The sequence below is a fragment of the Siphateles boraxobius genome, unplaced genomic scaffold (genome assembly GCF_051911475.1).
Source record: "Siphateles boraxobius isolate OS27281-9 unplaced genomic scaffold, OSU_SipBor_1 48, whole genome shotgun sequence".
In the NCBI taxonomy this organism is placed as follows: domain Eukaryota; kingdom Metazoa; phylum Chordata; class Actinopteri; order Cypriniformes; family Leuciscidae; genus Siphateles; species Siphateles boraxobius.
The window spans coordinates 11,599,381-11,612,051 of NW_027509119.1; the positions used below are offsets into that span (position 1 = coordinate 11,599,381).

Sequence of the window (12,671 nt, forward strand, 5' to 3'; positions counted from 1 at the left end):
AAAAATCATAAAGTCTATGGAGAGTCCCAACAAATATACTGAAACCTAACGTGTGTGTGTGTGTGTGTGTGTGTGTGTGTGTGTGTGTGTGTGTGTGTGTGTGTGTGTGTGTACGAACCCTAGATCATCATGGAAAATGCTGCTGGCTGTGAGTCCTGCTGACTGCTCTGGTGAGGGTCCAGTTACTGTTGTATCACCAGCAACTACCTACAAATACACACTTATGTGAGAAAATGCAATTCCCAATGTACACATACTTACCAGACTACTACTTTTTAATGTTTCAATGGTTTCCTTCTTTGGGTAAATATCATGAAACAAAGTGGAGACCAGGGCTAGTTGACATGTTTTACATGTTGAACATTTCCAAAGGTTGGTTTATTTCCATGATTATTGCCCAGGAAAGCAGAGAGTTTGCTGAACACACAATATGGGTAAGCCATCACATTGGAAATCTGTGATTTAATAGCATACTTTGTGAAAAAGAAGTGCGCTTAATTGTATAGAATGTGCACTTCAAGTGTGCTTTAAATCTTAAAAAGTTGCAGAGTACAGTCCTGCATTTACCGAATATACAGTAAGTATATAGTATTAATGAAATAAAAGGCCACTTAAGTGTACTTAAAGTGAGTACTTTCATGAATTTCTTAACACACTTAGGTACAATTAAGGGTCAGAAAACATTACATTTAGTTTGCACTTAAGTATATTCTTTTAAAGTATAATATGTGTTTAATAATTTTTAAGAATGCTTAAGTGTACTACTTTTTCATAAGGAATATTATAGGTCGAGCACTACTGGTGTGTGATGTGTCGTTGTGTACCTGTAGTTGTATGATGCCTGTTGTGTTCTTCAGCAGTGAAACGGCTTTATTGTGAGTCATTCCCTCAGTTAAGTTTCCACAGATAGACACAATCCTGTCTCCAATCTAACACACACAGTTAACAAACATTACACACATCTGCTTCAGTGTATCAGACCTTTTATTGGTGGACAAAAATAAACAAAAAATGTGTCAAATAATCTTCTAACATCTTCAACTCACACGTACCAAGAGTTTCTGTGTCTGTGCTGCGAGGCCGCTGGGGTTCATCATGGCGATGAATAAAGGCACGTCCCCCAGAGGACTGCCCACTCCTCCAGCTATACTGATGCCCAAAGAGTCTGACGGACCCTGGGGGACACACACACACCATCACACAGAGAAACAAACTAAACCATCAAAAGTTTAAAAGCACACACCCTAAAGCATGGTTATTTAAAGTCACCATGAAATCAAAATGGATAAATCTTGATGTTATGGAATACAGCAGTATTTATTATAAATTATATATCTATGCACATCATTTTTTTTATTCATGTGCCCTTGTGCCAACCACACTCTTCCAGTCCATGTGCCAACCACACCATGTGCCAACCACACTCTTCCAGTCTCAGCTACAACTACAGTGTTTGAGAGCGGGTCAAAGTAGCAGCCAGTGAAGACCATAGGTGAACATTATACAAATGTATTACAAACCTACGTAGGCTCGTGCAGGAAGTAAGACTGGAATTACAGACAAATGGTTTCAGCAGTTCAGAATCAATCTTTCTTTTAGGAGACAATAAATGTATTTGTTGTGCACTCTGATCTTTAAAACTTTCCAGACATTTACATTCACAGACAGCTATATTATACACTGCATGAAAGGTAATGTTAAAAAAAGCATAGAAGGGGCACTTTAATCAAAATAAATGACCCTCCTTCTTGCAGTGACATCTCTTCTCTGATGACATGTTTACTAGCACAAGGGCGGGACAACCCGTCACCAATAGCAAACCACAACCTTCCAATCAATTCCTCACGGACAAAATCAAACCCTGTTCTACATTTGTTCTTGTTCCAAAAGCCGTTTCATTCGGATATACGTCCCAATAGGGAAGAAAGAACTATTGCAACTTTAAAACTGAGGGGCCATTTACACTACATGGTTTTCAACTAATAACGGCAAACGTTTTTGGGGCCGTTCATTTACATGACAATACTGTTTTGGGGGCCTGAAAATGCAGCTTTTGAAAACAGGTTTCAAAGTGCAAGTTTTTGAAAACGATACCAATATCGTGTAAATTACAAAAACACAAATTTTTAAAAACGGGGGCGTTCAGTCTATAGGCGCAAAGTGTTTCTTTACAAAGTGACATCGCCAACTTCTGGCCTTGCACAATAATACAGTGTTTTTAGTTATTTTTGCAGATCAGTGTGAAGCAAAGGAAAAACGTTTAGATTTTTAGTACATCTTTGTCATGTAAATGCACCCTAAAACCATTAACTGAAATAAAATGAAACATTAAACAACATAATTATTTTATTTCAGCTAGTTACCAAAACAACATTTCTCCTTATCATTTTACGTTAAAGAACGTCCTGGTTGCGTATGCAACCCACCGTTCCCTGAAGGAGGGAACGGAGGACGTAGTCGACGCGACTGAAATGGGATCACGCTAGGGAGCCTGTCTTCTTCGAGTACTATTGAACGAGCCAATGTAATTGGCGTGCGTGATTCGCATCACACACTCCGCCCCCGCGGCGCGGGTATAAATACGGAAGTGGATGCACGCACTAGTTGCTTTTCGCTGAGGAGCCGAGAGTAACCCGGGGTCAGCGGTGGTCCAGCGGTAGTGGCAAGGGGACTACGTCCTCCGTTCCCTCCTTCAGGGAACGGTGGGTTGCATACGCAACCAGGACGTTCCCTTTCAGTCGATAACGTCGGACGTAGTCGACGCGACTGAAATGGGATCAACCATTGAACACGCCACTAACGCTGCCACCTTCCAGTGCCTAAACCAAAGCCTCCTGATAACCCCGCAAACTTAAGGCGGGGAAGGACAGGGCTTAGGCCAGGGAAGTCACTGCTGTTCCTACAGGACCACTGGGAAAGCGTTCCCCGTACGTTGGAAGGAAGGGACGCTGCGGAAGCCACATCCAACCCGAGGGAGGTAACGTGGAGAATACACATATGAACTGGGCGGAAACCGGGCAGTCTAACATATGGAATGTCACTGGGGTGGCTCCAGCCTAAGACGGGGGGAGACACGCCGGACAGTGACGGCAGAGAGACTCTGCCGAGGGAAGACACGGGCTCACCGCAGGGAGCCGTATCGTGGAAGAATACACATATGGGGTCACCGAAGGGACCGCAACATATGGACCCAGCCTAACACAGGTTCCACACTGCTTACGAGTGGTAGGCCTAACACCAGACGTTCCGCACGTCCGACGTCGGAGGGGTGTGGAGGAACTCAACAGGGTTCAAGTTTAAGGGAACTCAACTGGAGTAGAAAGTCGCACGTATCCCGTCCATAGGAGGGGAATGGCGCAGCAAGCCGACACTTGAACCGGGCTCACGGTGAAACTGGCTTCATGAGAAGGGAGCCCACGGGAAGCAGCGGTTCAACCAGGTGTCGTCCAGCCCCCAACTCTAGAATCTGTTTAGCAAAGTATATCGTCAACGCCCAGGCGGAGCACTTTACACTCATCATAGAGGAGCTCAACACCTAAGTGGACATGTTGCATCTCGGATCTTTGCCGAAATGAAGGCAAGCACTAAGTGCAACTTTGCATGGAAACAGCCTTCCCTCTCTGCTGAATTCCAACAGATATTTGAAGAGCTGGTCTGAGGTCTATGACTTGCATTCTGTACACGTCCAAGCGAACGGACAGAGAAGCCAGGGCTGGATCTGCCTCCTCCAAGGCAGCGCTTGCAGGCTCACCACCTGCTCCTATTACGGGAGAGGTAGGAACCTTGGGCACAATCCGAGCCGGGGTCTCAGCTTGTGAGAGTTAGCCGGCCCAGACTCCAGGCACAATACGTTGACCGAAAGCAAGCAAGTCCCTACCCTCTAGTAGAGACCACGCGAGCAGGAGAACTGATATAACAGAATTTTTAACTCACTGCCTGCAGTGGCTCAGGGGCGGTCTCTGCAGTGCAGTCGCACCAGGGACAAGGCCCAAGAGGATAAAGAGGGACACAAGGATTTACAAGACCTTGCTCCTCAGGAACCTGACGATCAGAACGTGCTTCTGCATACTTCTGCAACACGATGAGCGTCGTTTAAACACCGAGGCAACATCATTTTGAGGGTGAAGGAAAACAGCCTACTGCAACCCATTTTGCAGGAAAGAGAGCACTGAAGTGATCGAAAGCTTTCAGGATCTCCTCTGGAGAGAAGACGCACTCAACGACTAGGTTCCACTTCTAAAGGCGTAAGCACGCTACCCAATTCTAGGGGGTGCTCGCAGAAGTGATGGTAACTATCACATGTTCTTGTGATAGCCACCTGAACCTCCGCGTTCAGATGTAAGACCACCCGGAATCTCCGGGGGAAGAACGCGTGTGCCATCGTGCCCCGTCCCCGAAAGAGTTCTCAGGGGAAGTCAGGAAGGCTGTTGATGGGAGCCAGGTCTAGTTGGGCCAATAAGGGGCAACTATGAAGACCTGTTCCTCTCCTGACTTGGCACGTAGGTGCAAGTGACGGGCGCAAAAGACAGGAGCATTGCTCAACACAACATGTGAAGATCACTGGGCTTCAGGAGCATTTTCTGCTCAGCACTTGGGTGTGACAAGTTCACTGAGCTTCAGGAGCATTCCTGCTCAACACCTGAGTGTGATAAACTCACCGAGCTTCAGGAGCATTTCTGCTCAACACTTGAGTACGAAGAACCTCACTGAGCGACAGGAGCATCTCTGCTCAGCACTTGAGTGTGACAAGTTCACTGAACTTCAGGAGCATTCCCTCACTGAGCTTCAGGAGCATTTCTGCTCAACACTTGAGTGCGAAGAATTTCACTGAACGACAGGAGCATTTCTGCTCAGCACTTGAGTGTGACAAGTTCACTGAGCTTCAGGAGCATTACTGCTCAACACCTGAGTGTGATAAACTCACTGAGCTTCAGGAGCATTACTGCTCAACACTTGAGTGCGAGGAACTTCACTGAGCACCAGGAGCATTTCTGCTCAGCACTGCGTGTGATGAATTCACTGCGCTACCTGTGATGGACTCACTGAGCTACAGGAGCATTGCTGCTCAACACCTGAGTGCGATGAACTTCACTGAGTTTCAGGAGCAACTCTGCTCAACATGAAGTGTGATGATCTCACTGACTTGAGCAGCGCAAGGCGACCCTGAGTCGCCGTCACTTCCTAGAAGGCTCACTGGGGTTAAACGCATTTCTGCGGGCCCCTGGGGCAGCTGAGTCCCAGTGTTTGTCCAAGGGTAGTCCGCTCGGTTTACCCAAACACTGGCGGAAAAATAAAACCGGGGGGGCAACTGAGCGGCCCCGGAATGGTCATGACCCAGCCGGACCCAGGGGATGGAGTCTCCACTTGCCCTGGCTATAACTGTCGTGAGGCTCGATGGCGGCACGATTGAGTAAGCGGGAGGAGTGGAACAAGGCGCCCTCAGAAGCGTCTGACTCCAAGGAGGAGGTGACGGGTGAGTTTGTGACATGCAGGGGAAGCTTGCGGAACGGTCGCAATGTCTAACAACTCGAGGCACGAATGCCCGTGTAGTCGGGGGTCGCCCAGGCCCCCGTTAAAACACGCCCTTTGTACATGGCCCCTCTGTTGAAGAGGGTTTGGCAGCAGACCGGGATGAACTATAGTCACACAGGGTGAGCTGCTCTGCCACGGTCACCTCGGGACTCGATCGTGAAGCTAGCGCTGAAGCGGTCACATATGGAGGGAGCCAAAGGCTGCGACTACCATATACCCCAGGAGCCTCTGAAAGTTCTTTCAGTGGGACCCTTTCTCACTTCAACACCAGCTGAACACATTCTCATTGGAGAGACATGTTGGACCGAGTACCTCTCCAAAACTAGAAAAGAGATACTCGGCCCGTGGGCGAGATTACTCTCTTCCAGTTGACCTGAAGACCCAACGGGCTCTGGAGCACTCGAGGGGAAGGACACTGTACTGATACTCCACCCTTAGACGCAACACACAGGATGGCCTGCGGTGCGGGAGGTAGAGATCTGAAGCACATGTCTTTCAGGTCAAAGCTGCAGACCAATCTTGGGCCAAGATGGTCACGACCCACCACCTAGTAGCACGAAGAACGAGTTTACAACTGGCCTTCGTACCGGCTGGAGGAGCGGCTATATCAAATCCTTCGCCAGCAGGATAAGATAAGCACGCACAAGTCAGGAGCACTGCTCAACACTCAGTGTGATGAATATCACTGAATTTTCAGGAGCACGTCTGCTCAACACCTAATGTGATGACTATCACTGACTTGAGCGGGGTAGCCGAGCCTGAGGTGGGGCAGCAAAGTAGAGAGAGTGGTGTTAGTGTGCTGTGCAACACTTACCTGTCTCCACAAGCGGCAGGGGGCGCGTGAGAAGGCGGATGACCGGGTCCTCGAACGCACCAAGCTGCCTGCTGGCGACCAAGGGGGAGCTGAGGGGTGTAAGGCTATACAGGGTCACACCCGCCAGACTGGCCCTCTTGGGACCCAGGAACAGATGAAATTGCTCTCTCTTTGATGTGTGGGTACCGCTTGCTCCGCTTTTTTTTTTTTTTTTTTTTTTTAGGGAGCCAGCGGCGGAACAGACACACACACAAACAAAGGCTCCACCCGGCCCTCACCCGGGGGGAGGGAGTGATCGTGCCACTCCAAGAGCATCTCATCCATTCCTGGGCGGCCCGCTCCGGAATGCTTTCGCTGTCGCTTGCCACCTGGCTTGGCAGCGCCTGGAGCGGGCTGGGCGTCTCTACTGCGGCCGGCTCCCTGCTGAGGCCTGGGTGGAGGCTGCTGCGGAGGGCCAGCAGGAGCGGCGGCCGGAGAACGCCCACGGCGACGAGCAGGCGGAGGAGCTGCCACCGGCGGCGGGTGGAGGCAGCAGCTGGCCACCGGGGCAGGATGTGCCGGATGACCTCCGTCTGCGCTTGAGCGGCAGAGAACTGTTTGATGCAGTTCTCCACCGCGTCGCCGACCAGCCCGACCTGGGAAATTGGGGAGACCAGGAACCGAACCTTGTCCGCATCCGCCATACCAACCAGGCTGAGCCAACGAAGGCGCTACTGGACCACCAAGGTGGACATCGCCAGACCGATCACGCACGCTACGACACCCGTACCCCGGAGGGTGAGGTCGGATGCAGTGCGGTGCTCACCTATGAGCGCACGGTCTGGATTACCCTCGTGCATGCCATGGGTGCCCTAGCCTGCAGCAACGCCATGGCACGCAAGAGGAAGGGGCTTGCCCACAGGCTTTGTAAGCTCTGCCCGTCGGAACGGACGAAACTCACAGGCCTTAGGGGGGAGACGAGGATCCCCCCAAAAGGCAGCGGCCGCCGGACACAGGTGCACCTGTGTCGACAGACCGCTCCAATGGAGGGACACCTCGCAACCCTTCACCGTTCCTCCATCAAGGGTAATGAGGGGGAAAAGCTATTCAGGCAGTTTCTGGCAGAGAAAGATGCTGTTCACCACCTGATAAGCTCTCCATGCATTTCGGGAAAGAAAGGCACTGGGGCGGCGAGCTGAGAACCAGCGCGGCCCGCCCCAAGATACCAAACTCCAGATTCCAACCGAGACTGAACGGGACACGGTGGAGGTTCCACTCGAGCCCGGCAGCCTCGGCGGCCCGTTTCAGCATAGCTGATAATTCTGGATCCGGCTCGGGCAACATTGAACTCCCGGAGGGAGACAATGCAGCCGAGTCATCATCTCTAGAAGTCAGCTCACCCTCCGATGCTGCAATCGGCGTCCTGTCCTCCAGGGGAGCCCCGAGTGAAACCGCTGGCCCACCCATTACAGATGGACCAGCAGACAACACAGGAGGCTCCAGTGGTTGCAGTGGAAGGGAGGAGTGAGGAGCCCACAGGGAATGGTTACCGGGCGGGACATCAAACACTATCCTCCGGTCACCCATCCCACACAGCACCCGAGGGTGGGGCATGGTAATGGGGACTCGCTCTCCGCGAACGAAGGCGAGTCTCGCCCTCAACACTGCGACAGTCATGTTCCCACAGTGAAAACATGAGCTGTCCACAAAAGCTGTCTCAGCGTGCTGTAAGCCAAACACGTGACACAACAGTTGTGACCATCAGAGAGAGACAGGGAACGACCGCACCCAGAAACGCACGGGCTGAATGACATCTTGAAAAAGACGCAAACGCACCCGTGTTGCTCTTTCAGAAAATAGGACCGTCACCAGTGCCGGAGCACACAGGGGAATGACCGCGGCAACACTGAACAGAGAACTGAAACAGTGAAGCACTCACTTTTCCGCCCTCTAACCAGCCATCAACACACACAAACATTTAGAAATTTGTTGCTGTTAAAACAGCAGTTGAGAGCTCAAAGCTCGCGATCACCGCTTCACTCGCGCTGTAGAACACCAGCACTGGGAGAGTCTTCCTGAAGAACACCGACACACTCGCTCGTTGTAGACAACAGCACTCTCAGAGACATCAAACGATCGGCTCCGAAGCGAAAGGCAACTAGTGCGTGCATCCACTTCCGTATTTATACCCGCGCCGCGGGGGCGGAGTGTGTGATGCGAATCACGCACGCCAATTACATTGGCTCGTTCAATAGTACTCGAAGAAGACAGGCTCCCTAGCGTGATCCCATTTCAGTCGCGTCGACTACGTCCGACGTTATCGACTGAAAGGGAACTAAAATAAAATGATAATAACTATAATTGTATATCAATGATACTAAAATAATACTGACCTAAAGGCCTATTGCCACAAAATGTTATATTTATCTTAAACTTTAATGTTTGGCAGAGGCTAAGTGCAAAATATGCATTATGCAGTAATAACATATTCACTGTATATTTATTAAAATGGATAATTACATAAATGGATGCTGCCTTTTTGAAATATCACTTCCTGGCGCATGACCCAAAAGATCTTAATTTATTGGTCAGCGAGTTTTTTGTAAAACGTCAAATGAAAAACAACGGAAAGAAAACCGTACAGATTTCATCCCTGGTCAACACCGGTTAATAGAAACATAGTTTGAAATCTTGTTGGACTATTGGCAAATATTGGCTCTCTGTGTGGATAGGCCTCAATCACTGTAACTGACCTTTGTGAATTCAACCGTCCTGACGTCTTTGTCGAGCACTGCAAAGCAAGAAAGGAACGTTTGGAAATCAAGAATGAAGCTGAATATTTGTAGTTTAGCAGATGAACTTTTCTTACATTCATGTGTTTTCTCTGCATCACCCTGTACAGCTGCAGGAGTGACTTTACCGCTGCCTGTCTCGCTTATCTGCACAGAAAACACAGAGGCTTTTTTTATTAGGCCAAGTGTGCACAACATGACTAGCTCGTCACCTTTTATGTTTGTCACGCCATGTTGTAATTACCATAACTGTGAAAAAGCCTTCAAGTGCTTTTTGAACTTGTAATAACGTGTAAACTTTTTTGAGAGCTACGACTTGTACCACCTGACCACTGCAGTCTTAAGGTGTGTTCGACTTGAAGCAGCGCTGTGCAGATCCATCGTTGTATGATATCAAAGTACCGCGAGAGCGATTCAAAGTGTTGTACGGAGCTTTATTTACGGTAATTATGACACGGCTTGAACGCAGCATAATCTGCACACACCCGTCAGGTGCACACCAGTGTTGAACTGAATTGAGCTGAAGTTACCATATTTGTCATCTGTAGAGCTGCTTTACTGCTGAAATTGAATTAGTTTCATAACTAATTTCATAATAATAAATAAATCCGTGAGAATGTATTTTGGGATCATGGCTTCATAGCTGTAAGTTGGATATCAGGGTGTGCACCAGTACAACAAAAACACAAGTGTGAGTGCTTAATATTTGTGCGAAGGGCTAAGATCTTCAGTTTTGCAGTGTGTGGATTTGTGTCTGACCTGACTGCTTCGAGACAGACGGCGCTCCGAATGGAAAGGCCCCGCTTTAAAACGACCCACATCCAATCTGATAGGACCAGCACAATTCTGAGGGAAATCAAATCAGTTTATTTGATTAACATTTGTGTGTGGTAAAATGTAAATTGGTTTTCACATTCTCACTAGATCAATCACAACTGCCTCTTTAAACGACATGTGGAAGTGACATCACTGGGGGAGGCAAATTCAATTTAACACATGTTTGTAAAATAGACAAATAAAACATGTTAGTATGAATTTTTTTTAGTTAATGAGTGTTAGGTCTCACTATTTCAGTTGCTATTAAATGTTTTGGAGACATTGTTAAACATTTTTTAGGAGTCTATCTTGTCATTATTGATTCACAGCTTATAATAATTATATTTAATACATGGCAACTTAAGTCAATAAAATGCTGTCACCATTTACATTTAACCATTACAATGCTTTGCTAAATATTCTCCTTATCACACATTACTACTTCTGTTTTTCACCGCAGTTATTACTAAAACTAAAACCATAAAAAGCATTTTGTTACTTCAATCAAAATTAACTGAAATAAAAAAGCTTAAACTTATTTTTTAAAGCTAGTTGCCAAGGCAACATTTCTCATTTTTATTTAAAGCACTGAAATAAGTACAATTAAAACGTATAAATAAAAACTATAAAGACGTTTAAAAAAAAAAAAAAACACAAAACATTACTAAAACTTTAAAATTAAAGTGAAAACAAAATATAAAAATACAGTCTAATTGGAAGTTTTATATCTTTCAATAATTTTGCCAAAATGGAAAAGGCACAGGCACCCATCTAACAGAATGACCTTGACATTCACCTTGAGCAGCGAGGCCACATATTCTTGTGTGGCTGAACGAACGTCCTCCCCATTAACCGAAAGGATCTGATCTCCCTGCATGAGACGTCCGTCAGTCTCCACGACTCCACCCTTCACAATATCTGACACGAAGACTCCTGTGTCGTTCCTGAGACAGAGACAGTCGATCAATGTTAGCATATGGGGAATACAGAGCTGAATATTCATGTATGGACCCTTGTAAAAAAGAAGTGTGCTTAATTGTAGTGAATGTACTTGTAGTGTACTTCAAATCTTAAAAGCATATTTTTTACTTGCAGATAATATAGCAGAGCGTTGATCATGTGCGACGAGTTATGATCAGAGTTGCTTACAAGTGAAGAAGAAATGGTTCGTGTTTGTGCCTTTCCGAATTGTGGCAACCGAATGCGAAAATATAAGAGCTTAAATTTTCATCGTCTTCCTTTCCATGACCTCGAGATTCTGCAGTTGTGGCTAGTTGTACTTCAACTTGATGTGCAAACTCCCGTAGAAGTACTACGCGCTAAAGATTACCGCATTTGCAGTGAACACTTTGACAAGGATGACTACACACACTCAACACAGCGGGGCCGTTTTAAGAAAAATGCCATTCCATGTACGAAGACTCGTCGCACATGATCAACGCTCCTCCCACCTGGACATTGTTTACCTTTTCCGGCTACAGCACGGGACTGCAGCGCGAGACTACAGCTTGCCGTCTAAAAGACTATTTAGGTGAGTTGAAACAATGGCTAAGTTGCTAAACGCATCTTGTTAACATGTAGGGTCCCTGTTCATGTTGGACAGACATTTTAATTGCATTTTGTGTCTGTTAATAGGCTCAAAAACGCTCTTTATGTCCATGCCCCCATAGCTGCCGTTTTAGCTGGGTGGGAGCTCTGGGCATTCGCGGTCGCAGCTCCGCGTAGCAATCACCAATCCGGTTCGTTTTTTTTCTATAGTCAGTACTCACAAAGCTCTAACGATCAAGATTAACTTAAAAATTGCCCGGAGTTCTCCTTTAAGTGTACTTAGAGAGTACACTTTCATGACAATGTTTCTTAACAAACTAAAGTACACTTATATGTTGACTAAAATAGTAAAGTACTTGGTTATAATTTTTTTTAATGTTACATTTAAAGTTAAAACATTTGAATGTACTAAATTGCAACTTTATCACGACAAATGTGTAATTACAAAAAAATATCTAAATACATGGCATACAAGTTTAAACAGAAATTATATTAAAATATATTTTAGTTTAGCATAAACGCTTGTCGGTACATTCGCCAGTTCACTTTAACCATATTTCAAAAATATTTATATATAAATATGTACTCAAGTCCTACTTAAGAGGGTCAAAAACACAAAGTTCAGCTAATTACATGTAATATATATATATATGTAAACTGTAATTCATTTTCATTTAATTGCAACTGACAAATAATCAAGTTTTCAAATACGTTACATTCAGTTTGCACTTAAGTATATTATTTTCATAAGTGCTCTTTAAAGTATGATAAAGTGTAGGCCAACTTGTTTTTCATAAGAGGAATTATATCTTAAATATAGGCTACGGCTAATCTGAAAAGTAGACTGTCAAAATCTCATTTAAAAGGATGTTTGTGTAGGCTACATTTGTTTATTGTCGATATGAAGTTTTAATTTAATATTCATGCACCATTACACATATCAATTCAGCAACAGCCGATGTCTCAGACAATTAATGCAAAAGGTGTCTGTTTCAGATCCACCAGTCTTTAGTTATTTTCCATTCTAATTTGTCATTTTTGACATGCATGGAAAATGTTTTAAAATGCAAGAAATACTGAAGCATTCTCAGCTGTTCATGCACTAAAGATGCTAAAATACAGGACAAAGTGCAATAAGCAAAAATATGTGGACACTCAAATTATTTACCTTAAAAGGGTTATGAACTGAG

General features: G+C 46.0%; 1 protein-coding gene across 11 annotated transcripts in view; it reads right to left on the reverse strand.

The window, feature by feature from the left end:
- mpdz (multiple PDZ domain crumbs cell polarity complex component) overlaps positions 1 to 12,671 on the reverse strand; it is a 241,481-nt gene that overhangs the window by 94,122 nt on the left and 134,688 nt on the right. For all 11 annotated transcript variants that reach the window (XR_013194649.1, XM_077202012.1, XM_077202008.1 and 8 more), the window contains 7 exons: positions 10,730 to 10,877; positions 9,877 to 9,963; positions 9,195 to 9,264; positions 9,079 to 9,116; positions 1,053 to 1,175; positions 825 to 929; positions 119 to 207 (listed from right to left, as the gene is read on the reverse strand). Coding sequence is in view for 10 of the 11 variants with exons in the window: in XM_077202012.1 (XP_077058127.1) it covers positions 119 to 207; positions 825 to 929; positions 1,053 to 1,175; positions 9,079 to 9,116; positions 9,195 to 9,264; positions 9,877 to 9,963; positions 10,730 to 10,877 (660 nt within the window). In the remaining variant the exon portion in view is untranslated. The remainder of the gene's footprint in view (positions 1 to 118; positions 208 to 824; positions 930 to 1,052; positions 1,176 to 9,078; positions 9,117 to 9,194; positions 9,265 to 9,876; positions 9,964 to 10,729; positions 10,878 to 12,671) is intronic.